This window comes from Chelonia mydas, chromosome 10 (genome assembly GCF_015237465.2).
Source record: "Chelonia mydas isolate rCheMyd1 chromosome 10, rCheMyd1.pri.v2, whole genome shotgun sequence".
Classification (NCBI taxonomy): Eukaryota; Metazoa; Chordata; order Testudines; family Cheloniidae; genus Chelonia; species Chelonia mydas.
In genome coordinates, this window is record NC_051250.2 from 1835343 (window position 1) to 1858593 (window position 23251).

Here is a 23251-nt window from a genome sequence, read left to right on the forward strand (position 1 = left end):
CCGCAATGTCTCTTTTGAAGGGTCCCCCAAAAGGCAATGGGTGGAATGGCCCATCCTCTCATTATTTTGTCCACCAATTAGACCTAATTTCCATAGCACCGATTTTGGTCCAGTACTCTACTCCTTTTGTTCACCAGTTATAATCCTTGTGTGGTATCAGTAAACCCTTTCTGCTTACATTAATTCAGTCTTTCTGACTCCTCCTTACACCTTTTCTTAAACAATTGTATATAACTGATCATCGTGACAATTCACCAACTTTTTACCGACTTTTCACCACTTAGGCTAACAATTAAAGTAGGCCTGCTAAGCCACAATTATTACAACATTATTATTGCTCCTGCTATTGAAGTAAATGATAAAACTCCCATTGACTTCAATGTGAGCAGCCTGAGTCCCTAGGATGTGACCTAAGGGTAACAGATTTTTTCCATTACCAAATACTATGATTCTGTCATTCTATTAAGAGTCTCCTTGCTTCTTCCAAAGGGGTGGCGGGGGGAAGACATGCAAGGAAGGTGTTTCATGATGGGGGCCACCTGAGCTCTAGAGGGAAGAGAAATGCAAAAATATATCTTAAAAATTCATAAATACCTGATAAGAAAAACCTTCCCCATACAATATTACAGTGGAAACAATACATTATTTTGTACAGTTTCTTTCATACAAACTATCTCAAAATTCTTCACAGAATTACATAGTAGCAGCAGAGGGAGACAGATACTAAGAGGCATGGACACGAGAAACACAGATGTCTACATGGAATTTGAAATGAGATGGAGAAGGGTTAATGAAGCAGCAAAAGGCTGTTTCAGACAGCAGGAGCAACAGCGATGATGGCTCTTACACAGCTAATGGTGAGAATGTGGGAGAGGAAAGAGATGAAGCCAGGGCAAGATGGATGGAGATGACAGGAAGTAGAAAGAGATAAGATTTTGGAGCTCAACTGGGGCAGTTCCACGGAGGCCTGTCAGAAGAACAATTTTAAATTGGATCCTGGAATGAACAAGAAGTCAGGAAAAGTGTTTGAGGCTGGGTATGATGTAGTGATGGTTCTTCATAAGGCAAGAACACAGCAGCATTCTGCACATGCTGGAGTCTGTTGATCTGGAGCTTGGGGGCATCAAAAAAGAGGCAACTGCTATAGTCTAGGACAGAGGAAATGAAGCCAGAGATGGTAATTTCAGCAGAGGAGTCATCCAGGCTATGTCAGACAAAGCCAACATTATGGAGGATGAAGTAGGCAGAGTTACAGGGATTGGAGATGTGGGAGGACAAACATTTGGTTAAGAAAACATCACATCCTTGGGTATTCCGTGGCTTCGGAAGCATTTATTATGCTTATACATACTAGCTTCTCATCTAAAACCTTGCTCCCTTATAGTAAGACTGAACTTAACTTCTAATATGCTTCCATTATAATGAGGGTCCAGTTCAGAAACAAACCCCAATGTACAATTTTTGCAATTACAGCTGACTGCAATACAGAATGTAGCAAATCTGTCCTTTCCTTACTGTGATACAATAACCTCCACCCTGCCCTTTTGAAAGCAGAACAGCACCTTACATCATAGATCTTAAGCAAGGTTTAAACTCAGTTTCTTTCCGTCTGAATAATCAGCCAACAGCTGATTATAAAGGGAACAGGAATGTATGGAGGAAGACCAGAACACCACACAAGCAGGCCTGATTCTGGCTAAATTGTGTTGCTTCACACACTCTGTATATTCCATTGCGCTCAGTGGAATTCCACTACGTGTGAATCAGAGCAAGAGTTGTCCTCAAACTCTAATGATACTCTACATACCTGTTTCAGAGTAACAGCCGTGTTAGTCTGTATTCGCAAAAAGAAAAGGAGTACTTGTGGCACCTTAGAGACTAACCAATTTATTTGAGCATAAGCTTTCGTGAGCTACAGCTCACTTCATTGGATGTAGCTGTAGCTCACGAAAGCTTATGCTCAAATAAATTGGTTAGTCTCTAAGGTGCCACAAGTACTCCTTTTCTTTCTACATACCTGAATTCCTCTTGCAGTTTCAAGTTAATACAGGTTTCCGCTTCATTTCCCATCTTAAACTGTTCAGTAGCGTTCCTTATTAATTAAATGCTGAGTGTAACTTGAAAGCTTGGGTTCTCCAAAACAGACTCCCTTGGTAAGAGGTTTTGGCTGCTGATGATGGTGATCAGGATGCACTATAGCCTCTCCTCACTTAAGATGTGGGTTTTCTTGAAGGAGGTATGGGCCAAGCCACCTCACTTTGAAAACAACTCTGGCTGCTGGACCATAAGATGGACAGCGAGGAAATCATTAATGTCTGATAGATTGGGAAGAGGAGGCTTAGAATTGGAATTAGGTGAGGATCTGAAATCTGTACATTCACCACCTTAAAAAGAGACGCTGTCACAGTGCAACATAGAGACTGTGGCTGAGTTTTGACCCCCAGCTATCAAGAATAATCTTGATTTGAACCCACATTATCAATCGCTCAATATCCACTCAATCATGTCCTTAAAAATCAGAAAGGTAAAATGTCCTTTGTTCATACATGGTAACCTATTCACCCAAATGTTCATAAAGGAAACAAACTGCAAATTTCAAGGCAAACAAAGCTTACCAACAAACTACTTAACTAGAGATGCTGCAATATGCAATGAAAAAAGTCTGAGTTATAATAGAGGCTCCTTTCAGAAAAAAAGCACATTTGTCTGTTTCCAGCCAAAATCAATAACCATAAATATTTAGGATCAAGAGAAATTATCAACAAAACAAACTGATTTACAATCAATACCATTAATAAGCCCAGTTCTTAAAATATAAATTAGAACTCTTACACATTGGATGAAATATTTAAAATGTGATAAACACCATCTCCATAGAAAACACCTATCATTCCAGTGAAAACACGTGTCATTCCTTACCTTTCCACTGCAGTGCGGCATTGGCCTGAAGGAGTCTGCCTTGAACTGGTTATGCATCTGGGTGAGGAATATTAGTTGGGATGGGAGTCACTTTGCTGACAAACATTCGCAGCCAGTGCTGCTGGTACATCTCTCCACAGAGAAAGTTGTCATTCCACCAAACACAACTGTGGTTCCTTGTAATTCCATGAGATACGGGTCTGTCTTGCGATTAATCTGTTTTGTTTCTTTAAAAGTTTTGTAGGAGCCCATTTGTTTTCTTGTGACAGTCAAATGTGTGGGCATCCCAACAGCAGCTTAATTACCTCCCTCCCTTCAGTATAACCACCAGTGGGCATTCCTCACCTCCCACACTGTTACTACAGCTAGATATTTCCCATCTCCCATCATGTACCACTGGCAGTCTGCCTCCATCCCCAATTTCCACCTTCAGACATTGTCGTCAACGAGCACTACCAATAGATGGACCACTAATGTTAAATACTGGCAGAGAGAGATTCTTTTCTTAATACACAGCAGAGACAGCTCAGGGCCTAGACTCTGAGCATTGACTCTCGTCATAAATATAAAGGGAAGGGTAAACACCTTTAAATCCCTTCTGACCAGAGGAAAAACCCTTTCACCTGTAAAGGGTTAAGAATCATAGAATCATAGAATATCAGGGTTGGAAGGGACCTCAGGAGGTCATCTAGTCCAACCCCCTGCTCAAAGCAGGACTCAACCCCAATTAAATTATCCCAGCCAGGGCTTTGTCAAGCCTGACCTTAAAAACTTCTAAGGAAGGAGATTCCACCACCTCCCTAGGTAACGCATTCCAGTGTTTCACCACCCTCCTAGTGAAAAAGTTTTTCTTAATATCCAACCTAAACCTCCCCCACTGCAACTTGAGACCATTACTCTTTGTTCTGTCATCTGCTACCACTGAGAACAGTCTAGAGCCACCATCTTTGGAACCCCCTTTCAGATAGTTGAAAGCAGCTATCAAATCCCCCCGTCATTCTTCTCTTCCATAGACTAAACATCCCCAGTTCCCTCAGTCTCTCCTCATAACTCATGTGTTCCAGTCCCCTCATCATTTTTGTTGCCCTCCGCTGGATGTTTTCCAATTTTTCCACATCCTTCTTGTAGTGTGGGGCCCAAAACTGGACACAGTACTCCAGATGAGGCCTCACCAGTGTCAAATAGAGGGGAACGATCACGTCCCTCGATCTGCTGGCAATGCCCCTACTTATACAGCCCAAAATGCCATTGGCCTTCTTGGCAACAAGGGCACACTGTTGACTCATAGCCAGCTTCTCGTCCACTGTAACCCCTAGGTCCTTTTCTGCAGAACTGCTGCCGAGCCATTCGGTCCCCAGCCTGTAGCGGTGCATGGGATTCTTCCGTCCTAAGTGCAGGACTCTGCACTTGTCCTTGTTGAACCTCATCAGATTTCTTTTGGCCCAATCCTCCAATTTGTCTAGGTCCCTCTGTATCCTATCCTTACCCTCCAGCGTATCTACCTCTCCTCCCAGTTTAGTGTCATCTGCAAACAGAGCTAAGATAACCTCGCTGGCACCTGACCAAAATGACCAATGAGGAGACAAGATACTTTCAAAGCTGGGGGGGGGACCAGGGTTCTCTCGGTCTGTGTGATGCTTTTACCAGGACCAGAGCAGGAACGCAAGTCAGAACTCCTGGAAAGAGTTAGTAAGCAATCTAGTTAGATATGCGTTAGATTCTGTTTTGTTTAAATGGCTGATAAAATAATTTGTGCTGAATGGAATGTATATTCCTGTTTTTCTGTCTTTTTGTAACTTAAGGTTTTGCCTAGAGGGATTCTCTATATTTTGAATGTGATTACCCGGTATTTACCATCCTGATTTTACAGAGGTGATTCTTTTACTTTTTCTTCAATTAAAATTCTTCTTTTAAGAACCTGATTGCTTTTTCATTGTTCTTAAGATCCAAAGGTTTGGGTCTATGTTCACCTATGCAAATTGGTGAGGATTTTTATCAAGCCTTCCCCAGGAAAGGAGGTATAGTGCTTGGGGGGGATTTTGCGGGGGGGAGACGTTTCCAAGTGGGCACTTCCCCTGTTATTATTGTTAGACACTTTGGTGGCGATAGCGCTTAACCTAAGCTGGTAAGAATAATCTTAGGGGGCCTTTCATGCAGGTCCCCACATCTGTACCCTAGAGTTCAGAGTGGGGAAGGAACCTTGACAACTCCATTTCCCTTCCCAGCTCCCGACACACTCCAGGGTCTTTCTATGCAAATATTACTAGGCTGGTGCCCAGGGGACGCTGTGGTAAGGAACATCTGCCAAGTGCTACCTCCCCTGCAGAGGGAAAGGGGTGAGGGTTGATGAGAAAAGAGGATGCAGGGAAAGGAGAGAAAGGGCGTTCCAAGGAAGTCGGTGCAGAGCGCAAGAGGGAAGGACTGAGGGGAATGGAGGGGTGGAAATGGGGTGAGGGGGGAAAGGGGTGAAAGGAAAAAGGTGTAGGGTGAACCGGGGGGGGATGAGGGGAAAGCAGGAGAGGCAGCTGTGTGAAGGGGGAGGTTGGGGTTCTGAGAGGGAGGGGAGCAGGATGTGCGAGGGGGAAGGCTGACATCTGAGTGGGCAGGGGGCATGAGCAGGAAGGTGGGGTCTGAAGGGCGGTGTGTGTGAGAGGAGGATGTTTGAGTCTCCGGAGGTGGGATGGGGCGAGGGGGAGGAGGTTGGGGTCTCTGGTGGTGCAGGCTTGGGAGGGCAAGGAAAAGAGGTTGGAGCCTCCGGGGGGAGGGGGTGAAGGGAGGAGCTTGCGGTATTAGGGGGCGGGGTGAGAGGGGGAGGAGGTTGGGGGTCTCTGGGAGGAAGAGGGGAGGAGGTGGGGTGAGGGGGGGTGACGGGGGAGGAGGTTGGGGAGTGAGGGGAGGAGGTTGGGGGTGAGGGGAGCGGTGAGGCAGGAAGAGGTTGGGGTGGGTGGGGGGGAGGGGTGAGGCGGGAAGAGGTTGGGGTTGGGGGGAGAGTTGGGGGGTGAGGGGCGAGGGAGGAGGGAGGTGGGAAGAAGTTGGGGGGAGGCGGGAAGAGGTTGGGAGAGGAGTTGGGGGGTTGGGGGAGGAGTTGGGGTGAGGGGCGGGGCGAGGCAGGAAGAGGTTGGGGTGAGGGGGAGGGGAGGCGGGAGGAGTTGGGGGTGAGGGGCGGGGTGAGGCGGGAAGAGGTTGCGGGGAGGGGAGGAGTTGGGGGGGAGGCGGGAAGAGGTTGGGGTTGGGGGGAGGGGAGGAGTTGGGGGGAGGCGGGAAGAGGGGGGGGAGGGGAGGAGTTGGGGTGTGACGCGTGCGGGCGGCTCGCGCCCCGAATCCGCGTCCGGCGCGCGCTCCGGCTCGTGCCCGCGCCTGGAGGGAGCCGAGCCGCAGCAGCCGCCAGAGCCGAGCCGCCGCATCCTCCCCGCAGCCAGGTAAGCTCCGCCGGGCGGGGCGCTGGGGCCGGGACCGGGGCGACACTTGCCCGCGGGACCCCCGAGCAGGGGCGCTCAGGGCGCCTGAGTTCTACGGCCCGCCCGCGGGACCGTGGGCAGTCGCTGCCGTGCCTCAGTTTCCTCGCCCTGCTCCAGCTCGCAGCGGCTGCGAGGGCGACTCTGTCGGTGTCTGCGAAGCCGAGACCCTGCGGTGCTGGGGCCCGCAGAGACCCACGGCCAGGGAACAAGCTCAGGGCCAGTCTTCAGCTCAAGATACCCCCATCCCAGCCCCATAGCCTGGGCAGGGGCCATGCTGCCCCCACCCTCCCGTGGGATCATTCCAGCTGGGCATTTTCCGTAATGCCTCCTGGATAAAAAAAAGTTGGATTAAAAGTAACCAAAAATGTTTGCAGCCGGCTCTCCCCTGGCAGGGCCGTCTAGCCAGCCCGGCATGGATTGCGAAGGTGGCAATGCCCTGCTCCCAACAATTTGCAGGCAAAAAGTGCTCGCTGAAGACATGGGTGAATAATCCCCCAAATGACAAATACATGCAAGAATTTTTTTTATCTGCTCTTGTAAAATTTGCAAAGATGAAATTTGCAGAATGAATGATTGTTCTTTACAAGTCACTAGCTCAGCTGTAGCTGGGAGAGTGCTCACCTTCGGGAGAGCTGGGAGATAAGTCGGAAATTGAGCCGTGATTGACGTGAGCTGTCAGCACTTGAACCAGGGTTGGAGACAGTTTGCTACTGTAAACAGGACAAACCTCTTGTCAGCACTATTACAGAAAGCATGGCTTGGAGGGAATAGCCACCTTGCAGTTTGTATTTGATAAACACTGGAATTTTCTATTATTTTTCTGGCTAGGTCTGTCAGGCATGAATGATAGGGGATGGTCTCCCTATTGGGTTTTCTGGTAAAATGTGCAGCAAGCTGAACTCCTCAAACAGACTGACATAGCCCGGTGTTTCACCAGGCAATGTCTCTCTGACAGATGGTACCCTGGGTCTTCCGGGGGTGTTCTGTTCCTGCATATATTGCGGCCTCTCCTGCAGAGCCTATGCAGGCGGTACTGGCACTGAAGTTTTTTCCCTAACTACTTTGTGTTCAATAGGGTGAGGTCTATGATTTTGTGCCTGTACCACACTGAGTGAATAAGAGATGCTACCCTGTCTCCAGCCCACATCTTCCAGCAGAATTCATACTCATCAAAATCCATTCTGCACAGAAATGTTACCCTCTGCATCTTACATGCTGAAGGGACAGAGAAGTGATCAGAACTTGTTTTCCTCTCTATTTGCCTAGGGATTCATGACACTTCATCAAGACGGACCCAATCTTGTAGTCTTTACACATTCAAAACATTTGTAGCTTCTCTCATCTCCTCCCTTTGTCTATTGTAAATTTTGGACATATGGAATAATGTTCTGTGACTCACATTAAAATGCATTCGACAGCATTTCCGAAAGAACGAAGAGGGGCTGGAATGTTTATGGGATTGTTAATGTTACTCTGAAACCTGTCATTAATGGGACAAGTTGATCCTGGGCAAAGAACCATTCACCCTGGGCCAAGTTCAGGCAAATGGCTGCCCAGCCCACCATCGCTTACACAAACAGTTACAGAACACCTTGCCTCAGATGGCCCCATGCTGTTCTGCCTGTAGAATAGAGCTGTCCTGCTTTCTCTCTAACAGTTTCAGCTCCCATTAGTAGTGGCTATTGCCAACCCCAAGCATTCAAAAATCATGTCTCAGGCCCCCCCAGGTCAATGAGACTGAGTTAAAAATCACAAGCTTTTTAAAAAGAAGAATGCATCTGTGGTTCTTTTTATTTACCTCCTGATGTTGGAATGTTCAGGGGTCACATTTTCAAGATTTTCTCCCCAGAAATGAGGGCTAGAAACTTACTAAAAAAAGCAAAGATTCCGAGCTGATAATTCCAGCAGGTGGGTCTTTAAGAAAAACACCAAATGTGATGAGAGTTGGCAACACGACGCTTGAGTCTCGGTCACGTTCCCAGTGGATACGTGCCCATATTACAAAACCTGCTATAGTAACAAGCTCTATTTGGGTCCCTTGCTGGCAGCCTTAGCAGAGGAATGAATGGGTCAGAGGGAGACATGAGCGAGGGGAGGAGGCTGTACCTGTTCTGGGGTGACAGAAGACAATTCAGTGTTCAGTGCTGTTAATCTGGCACCTTTCACGAGCACTAAAATTCACTTAATAAAAACAGCAACACCTTATTACCTGTATTGACACACAAGGCTGCATTAAAGGATAAGTGGCAGTTATAAAATAGACTAACAGACGTATTGGAGCATAAGCTGTCGTGGGTGAATATCTTATTCACTTTGTCGGATATTCACGCACAAAAGCTCACGCTCCAATACGCCTGTTAGTCTATAAGGTGCAACAGGACTCTTTGCTGCTTTTACAGTTCCAGATTAACATGGCTACTCCTCTGATACTTGAGTTATAAAATAGATATTTTCCATTATGGGTTGGAGTTTGTGCAGTGCCAGAGAAGCAGCCACAGAATTTCCATTAGTTTTAATGGGTTGCTTTGTGGTTAAAATTGTGCAGTATGCTTAAAATTCACTTCCTGATATTGACTATCAATAGCCAAGAATGGATTTTACTTGTTATCCTAAAACACATACTGAGGAGGCCAATCAGAAAGCTTTGGGGATTTAAATGGTTGGCTTTAGATTGTAAGAATAGGAAATAGGTATTTCATTCTTTTAATTCATTTTTCATTTGGTGTGTTTGTGATGTCGCAGGAACCTGTCATTCCTTTCTTACAACACAGGAAATTAATTTGCACTTCAGTAAAGGCTTTAAGCTCCATGTTTTGCAAAATAGATTATTCTGAGCAGATAGCTTTGTATAATGTAAGGCAGGGAGGAGGAGGCCCTTACTGGGATGACAGGATGTATGAGATCTGTTCAGGAGCAAAGCAGGTGTGACCTCCCTAACACTGGGCAGCTGTCTAATGATTAAGCATGAGTGAGGATTTGTGTGTGTCTTGCTGAATTAAGATGAAAAACTTATTAGCTCCATGTATAAATGAGGGCAGAGTAGGGATGTAGCATACAGAGAGGAAACATCAAAATTCTAGGGCAAGGAACTAGTTCTAAAATTGATTGGTGTTACTAGAAGAAACTCTCAGTATGGAAACTTGCCACAGGCCATGGTGAAAAACCTCTATAAATAAGAAGAATACATTTTCAAAAGTCATACAAAAGGCATGAGATAGATATCATTAAATTGGCAATAGAAAACCCTCAATTTGTGCAAACATTCTGGAAATACTAATTCAAAATACAAGTTTTCAGTGCTCTACATAAGTCAATAAACCCTTAACTCAGGTGTTCACAACATCCTTAATATGTCCCTAATGGACTTTATTTTATTATAAGACAAAAGAATTTCATAGGAGGAATCAAAGTTCAGGAAGCTCAGTGGACTAGTTTGAACAAATAAGATAAGTATGTTTTGTTTCTGCCTCTGTCAGCAAATGATTTGCTTCACTAACATAACAAGGAAGAATCATTTATTTTACCTCCTTCTGTAATATGTATATGACATATGTCAATGTTTTTGGAATGGAAAACTTGTCACTCAAACATCACACAGGTTCAGTAAATGTTTTTCCTACCTGATAAGAGTATGTACACTACTGGTTCCATTTTTGTTACACTGCCTGGAACTGTGCTTTTTAGTGTTTGATCTGCTGATGGGGGCTTGAGGTCTTTCAGTTCTTTTACACTTTGGCAACACTTTTACAGGCAGTCAAGCCAGTAGAGTATACTGAATGTGTGTATAGTGCAGTCAGGTATAAAGTTTCCTATTTAATTTGTATTAACTTCTCAGTTTTTTATATTTAAATCTTTGTGACTGAAGGAATGAAGTTAAAGTTTTGATTTTCCAAATATATCAGTGGCCATGTCCTTTGTTCCAGATGTCCCATGCATCCCCAAACAGCTGTCACTTGGATTTCTCATCAGAGAACTGTCCCTCTTGGGGATGTATGATGTGTTACCTGATCTATTCCTGATATAGTGTTATTGTAAAGCACTAAGAAATCCAAATTTATGAGGGAACTGCTGGTTAGAGCTCTTGCTGCACCAGTTACAAGGCTTCTCTTCACACATGCACATTTCTGTTGATATGTATAATACATAGATGTAATTCTCAACATCATCATCCTCACTAAAAACCAACAAAGAACGTGGTTCCTTGGCTTGTTCTAAGTGACTGAAAGGCCACTGACTCTTACAGGAGAAACACAGGACTTGGAATGTATGTCAAGGAGAGACGTTTCCAATATTTGAAGAAGAAAGGCCAGGGCGCTCCCCTGCCGTTTAAGGCAAGGTAGGCAGGGGAATTCCTGTCTTGCCCTAGTTTGAATATTATGAGTTGGGACTTAGACAAGAGAGAGGCATTCAAGTGCCTGCTTGAGGTAGCAGCATGCAGGCCCATAGGCAGAAACTTAGGTGCCTAGGGAACTTTTATGGCAAAAATGTAGGTCCTATGACACCAACAGTGTCAGGTGGCAGCTGGGGGGGGGGAGTTCTGGATTGCAGTGGTGCTTAAATCTGCGCTTTAGGTGCCTACGTCCTTGTGTGGTTCTGGCCCCAAAAGTACTGTAATTTTTCGTGTTGGAAATAGACTGTTATTTTTAAAAACTTAATCCTTTTAAAAAGTCTTCTAATGACATGTAACACACACACTCCATCCCCCGCTAGCATTAAGCGTTGTGTCTAGGAGAGTAGACCCTACAGGGAAGTTGGATCTCATTCAGAATTAGCCAAGATATACACAATAATGGAAGCAAAACCTTTGCTGATCAAGTTAACATCACACAGGTTCAGTAAATGTTTTTCCGACTTGATAAGAGTATGTACACTACTGGTTCTATTTTTGTTACACTGCCTGTTAATCTGCAGACTGGTACTGAAATAAGAATATTTCTACCCCTAAATTGCAACAGTTAAATCAGAACAGAGTAAAATCCTTTCTGTAGGAAAACAAGGCGGCAGGTGATTTCTATGTACACTTTGCCCCAGTCTTTGGTTCAGGCTGTGGAAAAGGTGGCATGTGACAAAATGAAGATTGGAGAGGAATTATTGTTGTGCATTTCAGCAAGGAAACTAATAGCAGATATTATGGGCCTGTCCTAGTATCGGAATCATGTTAGCAACTGGTTATTAAACAGAGTCATTACCAACAAACTTTTTGTGTAGCCTCCCTAATCAGCGTGGACTGGGATTTTTTAAAAATGAGAACTATGCTCGCCAAACCCTATTACAGACTAATAGGTAGTCTATAGCATGATTTTATAACATGAAGTCTGATCCTATAGGCATCATCAGGCACAGGAGTGTCCCCTTGGACTTCAACAGGAGCAGGATTGGATTTATGGGTCTTAGGGTGTGATGGGAGTAGCCTCTCCACAATGCTGAGGCAAACCATGCTAGGACCATACACACATTTGTTGCTAGCATTATTTCAACCACTGTGTGGATAGGGCCTCCGTGAGCGTGAAGTGCATATGGCTCCTTTTGTGCTACAGAAGCCCTGCATCCAGAACTGAGTTTCACGATCAGTTATTGAACATTATTTCAGATCACACAATTATGGTAACAGATGCCAGCAAGAGCCAAACTTTAACTGTGTCTGGACAATGGTGGAGGTATCATCTGGTGTAGACAACTGCTCCATTGTTGACTGGAGGTGTCCATTAAAGTTTGTAAAGTGCTTTGAGATCCTCAGATAACTATAAAAGGGCAGAGTATTACTACAGTATATTGTTGAAGAAAAATGCAACTAATTTCTTATTTACTTATTAGAGAAGAATCCTTACAACCCGAGTAGTGTGTAGGGGCAAAGTGAAGATCATCAGAAGAGGAAGAGACAGGTAGCTGGTAGATGCTTTACCCAGCAGTGCCCAAATCAGGGGAGGGGAAGGTAAAACAGTAAAATGAGAAGCTTCTGGAAGCAGCAATGGGGCATCATAAAGTTTCCCCCATGGCTGCAGCTATTGCTGCATACTTCAATTTTGTAACAGTGCGATCTAGGGGAAGCAACAAATACATACATTGCCCTGTGTTCATCTGCTACTGCAGTAGCCTGACTGTGCGGTGGAGTTCTGTCTGGCTCCTGCAACCTTCCAAGTTCTCAGCCCTACCCTCCATTTGGATGTGGGGCAGGGGAGGGGAAGAGTATTGTGCTGCTGTGTACCCTGATTCAGGGTGGGATAGGGAGGGTTAGCAATAGTGGTGGGTGCGTGGGTGGGTGCCAGTTTCTCACTTATCACCTGTGTGCTTTACACTACATGGTACATCCCAGCTAATGGAAGAGCCGGGCAGCCTGAAGGGTTCATAGAGAAGCTGTTGAAGTATCCCTTTAGAAAACATGGGCCACTTAAACTCCTCTGACATTAAGCTCAAGTGAGTACAAGGAGCTGTCTCAAGGATTGCAGGTGTGGCTACAGAACCAAGCAAGAGCCAGCTGCAGGAATAAGGAAAGAGTAAGATTTCGTCTTAGAAAAAAAGATTGTAGAAATTAAGGTAAGGAAATGTTGGAAAGGTTAAAAACAAACGTAGGGTTACTTCCCTTCTGGAAAAATGACCATTTGTGTGTGTGAAAGTGCAACTTTTCCTTTTCTGAACCAGCTTTGCCCTTTGAAAGCAACGCTTACTCCGGCCAGAGGGAGTGAGCTTGGCTCTTGGTCTCCTGCAACATTAGAAAATCCCTTTAAAATGGTGTTTGTTAACCAGTCTATTGTGCTGCCAGCATTGGACAGAACATTGTTAAAATGTGTCAGGGTTTTTTTTAGAGACGAGGTGGGGGAGGTAATATCTTTTATTAGACCAACTTCTGGTGGTGAGAGAGACAAGCTTTCAGGCCACACTGAGCTCTTCTTCAGGGCTGGGAAAGGTAATTTTAAATCATTTTATGGTCAGTTTGCTAACCTGGCAGCCAGTTTAGTGCTCAGTCCTGTAAGATACTGACCACTTTAGCCCTGATCCAGCAAAGCTTTTAGATACACGTTTAACTTTAAATCTTTGAGCAGGGTCATTGAAATCAGTGTGCACAGGGTAAAAAGCCAGTTTGCCTCCTGTGGGATTTGGCTCTTAGAATATGAGTCCCCACTACTGTGTTATCTACTGTGTATAAGCGATAAAGTGAAGGCAGGTTATGTTAAACTCATGCAGGTAAGGATTGACTCCCTCTGCACTGGGGATAAAACTTTTTATGAACAGTTTTAAACACAGTTCAAAACCAGTTTGGGCTAATCGGATTTGTCTGGTCAACATGGGCAGGAGTTAACTATTTCACAATAGTGTTTAAAAAGCTACTGTAGAACAGTGTTTAGGCCTAGTCATAAACCCATAAATACATAAACCCCGTCCGCTTGAATGGGTGGTAAATTGTGATTCGGACTGATTTGACGACAGAAAGATCTGATGACTATATTCCTGTATAAAGTCTCTTGAAATAACAGCTGTTGTGATTATTTTGTTTCAGATATTTACCTGACAAGGATTTAACCTCCTAAGTAAATAGTTTCTAAAAATTATTTGGATAAACAGTAATCTCCAGCAGCCTGGAGCCTCCACAGCATTTTTGGTGGGGTTAGAGAGGAGATTATGTCTACACTGAAACCGGAAGATGTACTTTCCTGCTCAAGTAGACATGCCAGCTTGATCAGCGTTGGTGCAGGCATGCTAAAAATAGCAGTGCAAGCAGCAGGATGATGTTCTAGCTTCCCTATGATCCCATCTGAGATGGTAGGTGTGTACTTGGCCAGCTAGCCCTCCTCCAGCTACACTTCTATTTATGGCTACTCAAGCTGGGAATTAGGACTTCCTGCTCAACAGGGCAGAGTCCTTTTACCAACATGCCATCTAAGTCAGCTCAGAGCAGGTCTCGATGGTAGGAGGTTAAAATGCCTTTGGCTTGCCTCCAGTCGCTCTCCCACCATGTCTGTCACCAGTAGAGGTGTACCAGTGGTTCTGCAAAGATGGGTAGATTTTCTCAAAATTGTTATTGAAGTTACAGCAGATGTGGGCAGAGCCTAACTGCAGGCTGGAGCCAATTCAGGGCACTTCCCAGGTCCAGAACCAGGACACGTCTCCACAGATGGATTTAGAAATATCAATTGTATTAAAATCTTTAAAGGGCCATGGTCAAGATTAGTCATAATTAAAAATCCTCTATTAATAATGTCTCAAATTATGAATAAAGAATTCTCATTTCATTTTCACCTTTTATGCTGTTTGTTTTTTCTCTTCACGGATGATCCAACGCTGCAAAAGTTTACTCACATGAATAATTCCCTCTCAGGCAAGCACATCATTTGACATCAGTGGGACGTCTCATGTGAATAGGAGTTGCAAGATAGCATCCTTAAGTTAAGCAATAACACAAAGCTGATCAGATTAGCTGGTTTTGTTTATACTGATAGTTATTTTTCCACTTCTTGTGGGGTTGTAACCAGTGTAGTATAATGGGAATGAATCCCAAAGAAAGTTTTAATTGAGTGTTTAGAAAATAATTGAAACATTAGGATAAGTAAATAAACAATTAGATGTTATGTTTGAACTACTTGACACTGTTTTAAATTACAAGAAAACATTATAAAATAAGTAATCTGAATCTAGTTTATGATGGCTAATTCTGTGAAAACAACTAGTTGCAAGAGAATACAAAAGGGTGCTGAAAGTACTGGAAATATGAGCTACAAAGTAACTTTTAAAAGGGCCATTTGTTAGATGGATAAATGTAAATACATTCAAGATAGTGCATGTGGGTGTAACGACTGCTACAAAATTGTGAACAAAGAAATATAAGTTTCATAGTGGTAGCCGTGTTAGTCTGTATCAGCAAAAACAATGAGGAGTCCTTGTGGCACCTTAGAGACTAACAACTTTCTTTGGGCATAAGCTTTCATGGGCTAAAACCCACTTTCTCAGATGCATGGAGTAAAAAATACAGTAGCAGGTATATATACACAGTACATGAAAAGAAATATAAGTAAACACTTCAGGGTTTTTAATTTTATATAGATAAAAAGATAAGGATACAATGGTGTACATATGCTGCATTATAACTGATTGTAATTTTGTAAATGAAAAGGTTTAAATATTCAGAAGACTATAGAAACGTTGTGGTTTATTCTAAAGAGAATACGATGTTTGTTATGGAAACTTCTGGGGAGCATTTGCTTGAAGAGAAACAAGAGGAAACCCTTCAATGCTGGGTATAAGAGATATACATTTTACAGTATTGTAATATCAGAATTTATGCATGCTTTATGAATTATGAATGGTGGCTGTCTGGGCAGTAAAGTGAAAGGCTAATTAATGAATAGTGATTTTCTTGAGTCTATCTGCAATTTCAGATTACTCAGAACATTTTTGAAAAGCACCTGTAGCTCAGAAGTCTGTGCTGTGATCCTGGCTGACTAGGATAATTGGCAAAAAGAAACCAGCTGGTCACTCGGGTCACTGGTTCTTGATCCTGTCCTGTTCAGTAGCAACAAAAAATCGCGAGTGCCTTAGTGGAAGGAGGTGGGGTCTCTGACAGTTCCCAGTCAACAGATGTTGACCTAACTTTCAGAATAGAAAGAAAGTATGTGTGTGTGTGACAGACCAAGGACTCACTGGACTTGGAGAGGGAACACCCCTCTTGCCACCAGAGGTTCTGTTTCTTGTAACGGCTCAAGGTAGATTGACATGGTAATTTGGAAGAACTTTCCACTGCTGCCACCCATCCCATCCCAGATCTTTGTCTGGAGGTCTTCCCAGAACTGCTGTTCTGGCACCTTCTCAGCACTGAATTCAGAGAGTGGAAGTGTGATGCTCATGTCATGGCAGTTTGAGGAACCATTCAGTGGTCACCAGCTTGACTAGAAGGGAAAAACTAAGCAGTTTATCCAGTGGGAGTATTCATGATAACTTCCTGGTTTTCTTCCCCTACAGTATGTTTGACACTGTGCCCTGATGCCATAACTCCACTGTCAACATAGTCACATGTAGGAGAACATCTCCTTAACATTTACAAATTGTTTATGAAAGATGATGTAATGGAAAGGAAATATAAGGAACTGAAATTCAAAGTTATGTATAGAAGCCAGTCATCCGGAGGGGATTGCTCAACTGTCAGCCTGTTACTTGGTATGGAGAAGAGCAGTTCTGGATTGCTGGTGATGATAGTAATGCTCATCATCTGGTTTTAATAATCACTGGAACCCTGTGGCAAAGAGAGTAGGAAACTGAGGGAGAGAGAATTTTGAAATGTTATCTTTCAGAGGCTCAAAGAAATCCTCTTCTTTGAGATGCATTGGAATATATCTGAATGTCTTGGCATCACTTGACCATGCCCTTTCCAAAGAAAGCTCCACAAAATCTGGTACCCAATTTGCATCAGCTGCATGACAACTGCAGAAGCAGCACATCCCTCATAACCATGAGGGCTTAGTGACTTATTAGTAGGGCCCTCCAAATTCACGGCCATGAAAAACATTTCATGGAGCGTGAAATCTGGTCTCCTGTGAAATCTGGTGCTTTTACACTATACAGATTTCACGGGGGAGACCAGTGTTTCTCAAACTGGGGGTCCTGAGCCAAAAGGGAGTTGCAGGGGCGTCACAAGGTTATTTTAGGGGGTTGCAGTATTGCCACTCTTACTTCTGTGCTGCCTTCAGAGCTGGGTGGCTGGAGAGCGGCACCTGTTGGCCAGGCACCCAGCTCTGCAGGCAGCAGCAAGGGTGGCAATACCAGACCATGCCCTCCTTACTTCTGCGCTGCTGCTGGCGACGACTCTGCCTTCAGAGCTGGGCTCCTGGCCAGCAGCCGCCACTCTCCGGCCGCCCAGCTCTGAAGGCAGCGCCGCCACCAGCAGCAGCGCAGAAGTCAGGGTAGCAGTACTGCGACCCCCCCTACAATAACCTTGTGACACCCCCCCCCCCCCACACACACACACACAAAACTCCTTTTTGGGTCAAGACCCCTACAATTACAACGCTGTGAAATTTCAGATTTAAATAGCTGAAATTTACAATTTTTTAAATCCTATGACCGTGAAATTGACCAAAATGGACCATGAATTTGGTAGTGCCCTATTTATTAGTCAGCTCTGCTGCTTCCAGCTACTCAATTCAGGAGCAAGACTGTTCACCGGTTTGAGCTATTGTCAACATAAGGCCTAATCCTGCTGTCTTTCTGTTAGCCTGAGTTCCACATGTGCAATCCTACTGACTTCATCACACGTAGGCTAGGGAAGAATTTGGCCCTAGAGCCATGACCTAAACAATGACAGGAAACTGAAACACATGAAGCTACATGCCTGTTGAGTGACAGATCTTCAGTAAGCCTCTGAGACTCCTTGTGAAGTCTGTATGCCTGTTGCTTACATGCTTAGTTCCCATACTGTGTATGCAGATGGCCCTGCTTGCAGATTTTGAGTATTTTTAGAGGGTCCTGTGTTTCCTAAGGGTTTAAATGAAATAAAAACAAAGGAATCTGGCCTGAAGGCTGAAATTCTATTCATAGGCCATTCCCTATGTGTTTCTGTGTTTTAGGGGTCTCCAGCCACTGCAGTGTTTAACATATATGCAATATATACTGCTAACAGTGCTCCCATGAAACTGAGATGAAAATCCCAGCCTTAAAACTGAATTTCCAGCCTTTGGGGTGTGGGCAGTGGGGGGAGGCACTATCCTCGTCGTTTTCTGTGTGGTCGTATGTGTTTCCCTCTCTTAATTGGTCCCTTCAGCCTGCAGATAAACTCACTTCACACTCTGTTGCCAGTAGCAAGGCAGATCTGGGTTATGTCTACACTATGCCACGATGCAGACTATGGGGGTGTGAACTGCAGAGCGCACCAAAGTTTTGCAGCCTCATTGCCCCATGTGGACGCTGCTGGCACAAACTAAAAGATACCCAGTTCACGTTAACACTAGTCCAGCATGGTGCATTCTGCAGTTCATGCCCCCGGAGTCCACACTGCAGCACAGCGCAGATGAGAGTGTTAGTCCTTCCTCTGCTGTATGTGATGAGCTAATTCAGGAAATGCTGTGATGGTGAAGGAGGCTGCAGAAAGTCCCCACTCCTGAACTGGTGGAAATCTTTGAAAGGTCACGCAGCTTCTCTTCCAGATTACGGCTAGTATCTCTGTCAGGGATAGGTCCCACACAGTCAGAGCATTCTACCAGCTCCTGGGAAGCAAGTGTTGGCAACTACGGTCTACTGATTTAAAACTATGTAGGAGCCAGAAAGCACTGCCCAGTTACAATTCAGTCATAGTTACACTCACAGTTTCAGTCAGAAAAGTACATGCTACAGCCAGAGTGAGTTGTACGAGAGAAATGGAATTGTTTTCAGAAACTGTAAACTATCCCCTCCAACCACTGCAACTGTGACGGTGGCTGGGAAACAGTGTGGCACACTGCAGTTTAACGTGATCATTAAGGTTGCCTCTGGTCTTAAATCTGTCGTAGTAAATACCTCTCTACAGACCCTCTTTCTTCAGCTGGAACAAAGCTCTAGATTGTACTTTCTGAGGGGAACATTAGCTTTCACAGACTATTTTAGTGAGTACTTCTCAGTCACTACCCATCAGCTCACCAATCTCATGTTGTTAATGGAAAGAACAAGGTGAGAACAAGTTCAAACACAAAGTGAACAACAAAACCTCCAAACCAAAGATGTGAGGGAGAATGAACATTTGAATATAGTTTGGTCAAGCCATGGGCATCTAGACCAAACTGTTAGCCACCTGATTGGGTAAATGACTCTGTGAAACCCTGAAACCGTTCCCACTTGTTGCTCAGAGCTTTCTGGTTTATATAAACTGTAATTTGCTTCCCTAATTTGAAACTTTTATTATTCCCATATCCTGCAGAGCTGTGAACACATTATCCATGTGATGGGCGATCATTGTGTGTCCAGCATGAATGGGGTAGCTCACGTTCTAGTCTAAGTGAGATAACAAGGGGTTGAGTTGTAATTTGATCTGGTCTGAGAGCCCTCTTTACCATTTATTTTCAGAGTTCAGAGCTTTATTCCTTTCTAGATGGAACTGTCTGAATCATGGGTCTTAGTTTAGTGTGTCTGATTGCACCCTCCCAGGAAATACCCACAGGAGGCGTTTGGGGAGAAGAAAATCTATTGTGTGTCCTCCCAAGTTTTTCACTTGAGAAGTGTGTGTTGGGGATGGGAAGATATTTGTCCCCACATGGACCCAACACCGAAGCAGAAGGTTTAGCCCCATAGCCCCACAGAGCTGCTCTCTGGGGATACACTGGAGGCCAGAGCTGTCTGCACAGAGACTCCTCCACACTAACTCCTCTTGTTCTCTCTGGTTGCATAGCTCTGCTGGAGTTGAGGTGACAGGACTCCAACCAGCTTCTTCCACGAAGACCTTAAAGAGGAAAGTTCCTTCGCACAAAGAGGACTTGCTAAAATGTTCAGCTCAGGCTGCAATAACTTTATGGTAGCCTCACCGCTGGTTTGAGGGGCTATGGGGGAGGAGGGTTAGGTGAAGGGTCGTGGATACATTTTAACCAAGGCAGCAAGGGGAGTGAAAATATCTGGCCAGGAATGTACAAGTTACTTGGAACAGGGAGAATGCATTGAAAGGAATCCATGACACCTCCTACAGTAACGGCTAGCTCAGTGAGCTATTCCAAATAGCATAGGTGGCCAGCAGAATGCATTTCCCATCTGTGCACGCACACGAGAAAGTAGCAGAGATGCCTTGTGGGTTTGTATTTTTTAAAGCTTCTCAGGATAATTAGGAGCAAACTTGCAAAGCTTTGCCCTTTTTCAAAATGGTTGCCAACTCTATTGTTCTTAATGAGGTGAAGCCACAAAACTGTCCTCAATTAAAATAGCCTGTGCAGGCAGCAATGGGGCTGCCCTTAGCAAAGATGGACACGACCTCCCGTTGTTTCCAATTGGACTAATGCTAGATTGGGCTGAATGAAAACGGCCCCTCCTTTGTGCTGTCAGGAGGCAGCGAGAGGGATGCTGTAAGGAGCTGGTGAACAGCAGTGGGACAAGGAGGGACAGTGGGGGAAGCAGGTCACCGGAGGGGGGGGCAGGGAGGGTGCTGTAAAGGGCAAATGAAGGGGGCCAGCACAATCTAGAAGAGTAAGGAGGGCAGCTGTAGGAGAGAGGAATGGGGCACCGGGGAAGACTGAAGGAGGCAGAGGAACCCATGGGGGTACGATGCAATAAGGTGCAGCAAGGAATAGGGGGCAAAGAAGAATTTGAAGGGTGGGAGGTGAAGGGGGGCAGGTGGGAGACTCTGGTGGAGCACAGAGGAGAATGTGAGTTGGACAGAGATCAGGAGGGAGAAAGGACAGTGAATGTGGGGGTGGGCAGAGGATAAGGGGAATCTCCCATCAAGAAGCCGGCAGGGAGGATGATTATGTGTATGCTCATTTCAGGGTAGCTTTTGAATCTCAAATTATCAAACACAATTGGAGTCGGCATCTTCCCCCTAAAGCCATAGATCACAGCTCAAAGCAAGAGGCTGGCTTGACAAGAATGAGATTTTTAAAAGCAATCCCCTGACTTAGGAGCCCGGGGCGTCATTCTGAATGCTGGGGGGGAGGGGGAGGAGGGGCTACACTGAAGAGATTCTGATTGGTTGTGAATTTTGTTTTAAGAGCGTTAAAATTCAGACTTGGGAGATGTACTATTAAAATAAAGACAGGTTTCAGAGTAGCAGCCGTGTTAGTCTATATTCGCAAAAAGAAAAGGAGTACTTGTGGCACCTTAGAGACTAAATAAATTCGTTAGTCTCTAAGGTGCCACAAGTACTCCTTTTTTTATTAAAATAAGTCAACTCTTCCTTCAAGCCCTTCAAGTATATGAGCCATTGATACGCATGTCTGCGTGAACTCAGGATCCCCTTCGGTGGGAGATTTTTAGAACTGAAATAAGACCAGACTTTGTACCTCTCAATTTCAAATTCTTATTTGGTCAGTGGGAAGAGTGAATAAGCAGCAGAGCGAACCCAGATCCCAGGGCATCCAGGTAGTCTGGTCTATCAAGTATGGATTGGATGAATGTACTATAAGGTGGACAGAAAGCTGGCTAGATCATCAGACTGAATGGGTAGTGATCAATGGCTCGATGTCTATAGTTGGCAGCCGGTATCGAGCGGAGTGCCCCAGTGGTTGTCCTGGGGCTGGTTTTGTTCAACATCTTCATTAATGATCTGGATGATGGGATGGATTGCACCCTCAGCAAGTTTGCGGATGACATTAAGCTGGGGGGAGAGGTAGGTATGCTGGAGGGTAAGGATAGGGTCCAGAGTGATTTAGACAAATTGGAAGATTGGGCCAAAAGAAATCTGATGAGGTTCAACAAGGACAAGTGCAGAGTCCTGCACTTAGGACACAAGAATCCCACGCACCACTACAGACTAGGGACCGAATGGCTTGGCAGCAGTTCTGCAGAAAAGGACCTAGGGGTTACAGTGGACGAGAAGCTGGATGAGTCAGCAGCGTGCCCTTGTTGCTAAGAAGGCCAATGGCATATTGGGCTGTATTAGTAGGAGCATTGCCAGCAGATCAAGGGAAGTGATTATTCCCCTCTATTCAGCACTGGTGAGGCCACACCTGGAGTATTGCATCCAGTTTTGGGGCCCCCACTACAGAAGGGATGTGGACAAATTGGAGAGAGTCCAGCGGAGGGCAATAAAAATGATTAGGGGCCTTGGGCACATGACTTATGAGGAGAGGCTGAGGGAAGTGGGCTTATTTAGTCTGCATAAGAGAAGAGTGAGGGGCGATTTGATAGCACCCTTTAATTACCAGAAGGGGGTTTCCAAAGAGGATGAAGCTCGGCTGATCTCAGTGGTGGCAGATGACAGAACAAGAAGCAATGGTCTCAAATTGCAGTAGGGGAAGTCTAGGATGGATATTAGGAAACACTATTTCACTAGCAGGGTGGTGAAGCACTGGAAAGCGTTACCTAGGGAGGTGGTGGAATCATCATAGAATACCAGGGTTGGAAGGGACCTCAGGAGGTCATCTACTCCAACCCCATGCTCAAAGCAGGACCAATCCCCAATTTTTGCCCTGGATGCCTAAATGACCCCCTCAAGGATTGAACTCACAACCCTGGGTTTAGCAGGCCAATGCTCAAACCACTGAGCTATCTCACCCGCGTCCCCTTAGAGGTTTTTAAGGCCCAGCTTGACAAAGCCCTGGCTGCGATGATTTAGTAGGGGATTGGTCCTGTTTTGAGCAGGGAGTTGGACTAGATGACCTCCTGAGGTCTCTTCCAACCCTATTCTATGATCAAAGCTGGATGTTGCCCAGTGGAGTTTGGGTGTGTTTTAATTTTAATCTAATCTAAATCTTTTAATGTTTTTTTTTAAAAGAGGGAGAAATATTTACTAGTTTGCTTTTGCCAATCTCTCTGGCTTCCAGTGTATTTTGGTTATGCCAGTTTATGAAACAAGGGTTGTCCTTGAGGTTTCCTCATCTGGGATTTAGCAAGCAGATGTCTAACTGGTGACAGGACAGCTGAGGTGAAAAGGCCACACGTAATAAACCTCCAGCCTTTCTTTATGCCACAGGTTTGCTTATTCCTCTGGAATTGCCTACTCAGAGGGTATCTACTGCTTGGACCACTCCTGTCTTGCACAGTGGTGAGTTGGGATGCAGCGAAGAGCCATTGCTTCTGCAGCACCCCAACCCCTGCAGAGAGCTTCTGCAGGGTCAGGCATCCATGACTGGAAAATAGAAGAGATGGGCAGGAAAAGTGTGTATTGCCTCATCCCCACCACAGACCTGCACAAAAGCCAGTGGGAAGTTAATCAAACCTAAAGGCCCCCTTCATGCTGAAGAAACTCTTGCGAGCAGGGGGCTTGGAGAGTCCTTCCT

General features: G+C 45.0%; 2 protein-coding genes across 4 annotated transcripts in view; one reads left to right on the forward strand and one right to left on the reverse strand.

The window, feature by feature from the left end:
- Positions 1-6208: 6208 nt before the first annotated feature.
- The window catches only part of LOC102932510 (amiloride-sensitive sodium channel subunit beta), a 47269-nt gene continuing 30226 nt past the window's right edge, over positions 6209-23251 (forward strand). Inside the window, exon 1 of the mRNA XM_037910367.2 lies at positions 6209-6338. The gene's annotated coding sequence lies outside the window, so the exon portion shown is untranslated. The remainder of the gene's footprint in view (positions 6339-23251) is intronic.
- The window catches only part of COG7 (component of oligomeric golgi complex 7), an 81959-nt gene continuing 68184 nt past the window's right edge, over positions 9477-23251 (reverse strand). The window contains exon 19 of one of the 3 annotated variants that reach the window (XM_043524391.1): positions 9477-9541. In XM_043524391.1, the coding sequence (XP_043380326.1) occupies positions 9492-9541 (50 nt within the window). In that variant the 3' untranslated portion in view covers positions 9477-9491. Of the gene's footprint in view, positions 9542-15412; positions 16622-23251 lie in introns of those variants that run through there. The other 2 variants (XM_043524390.1, XM_043524392.1) reach the window with 2 other exon arrangements.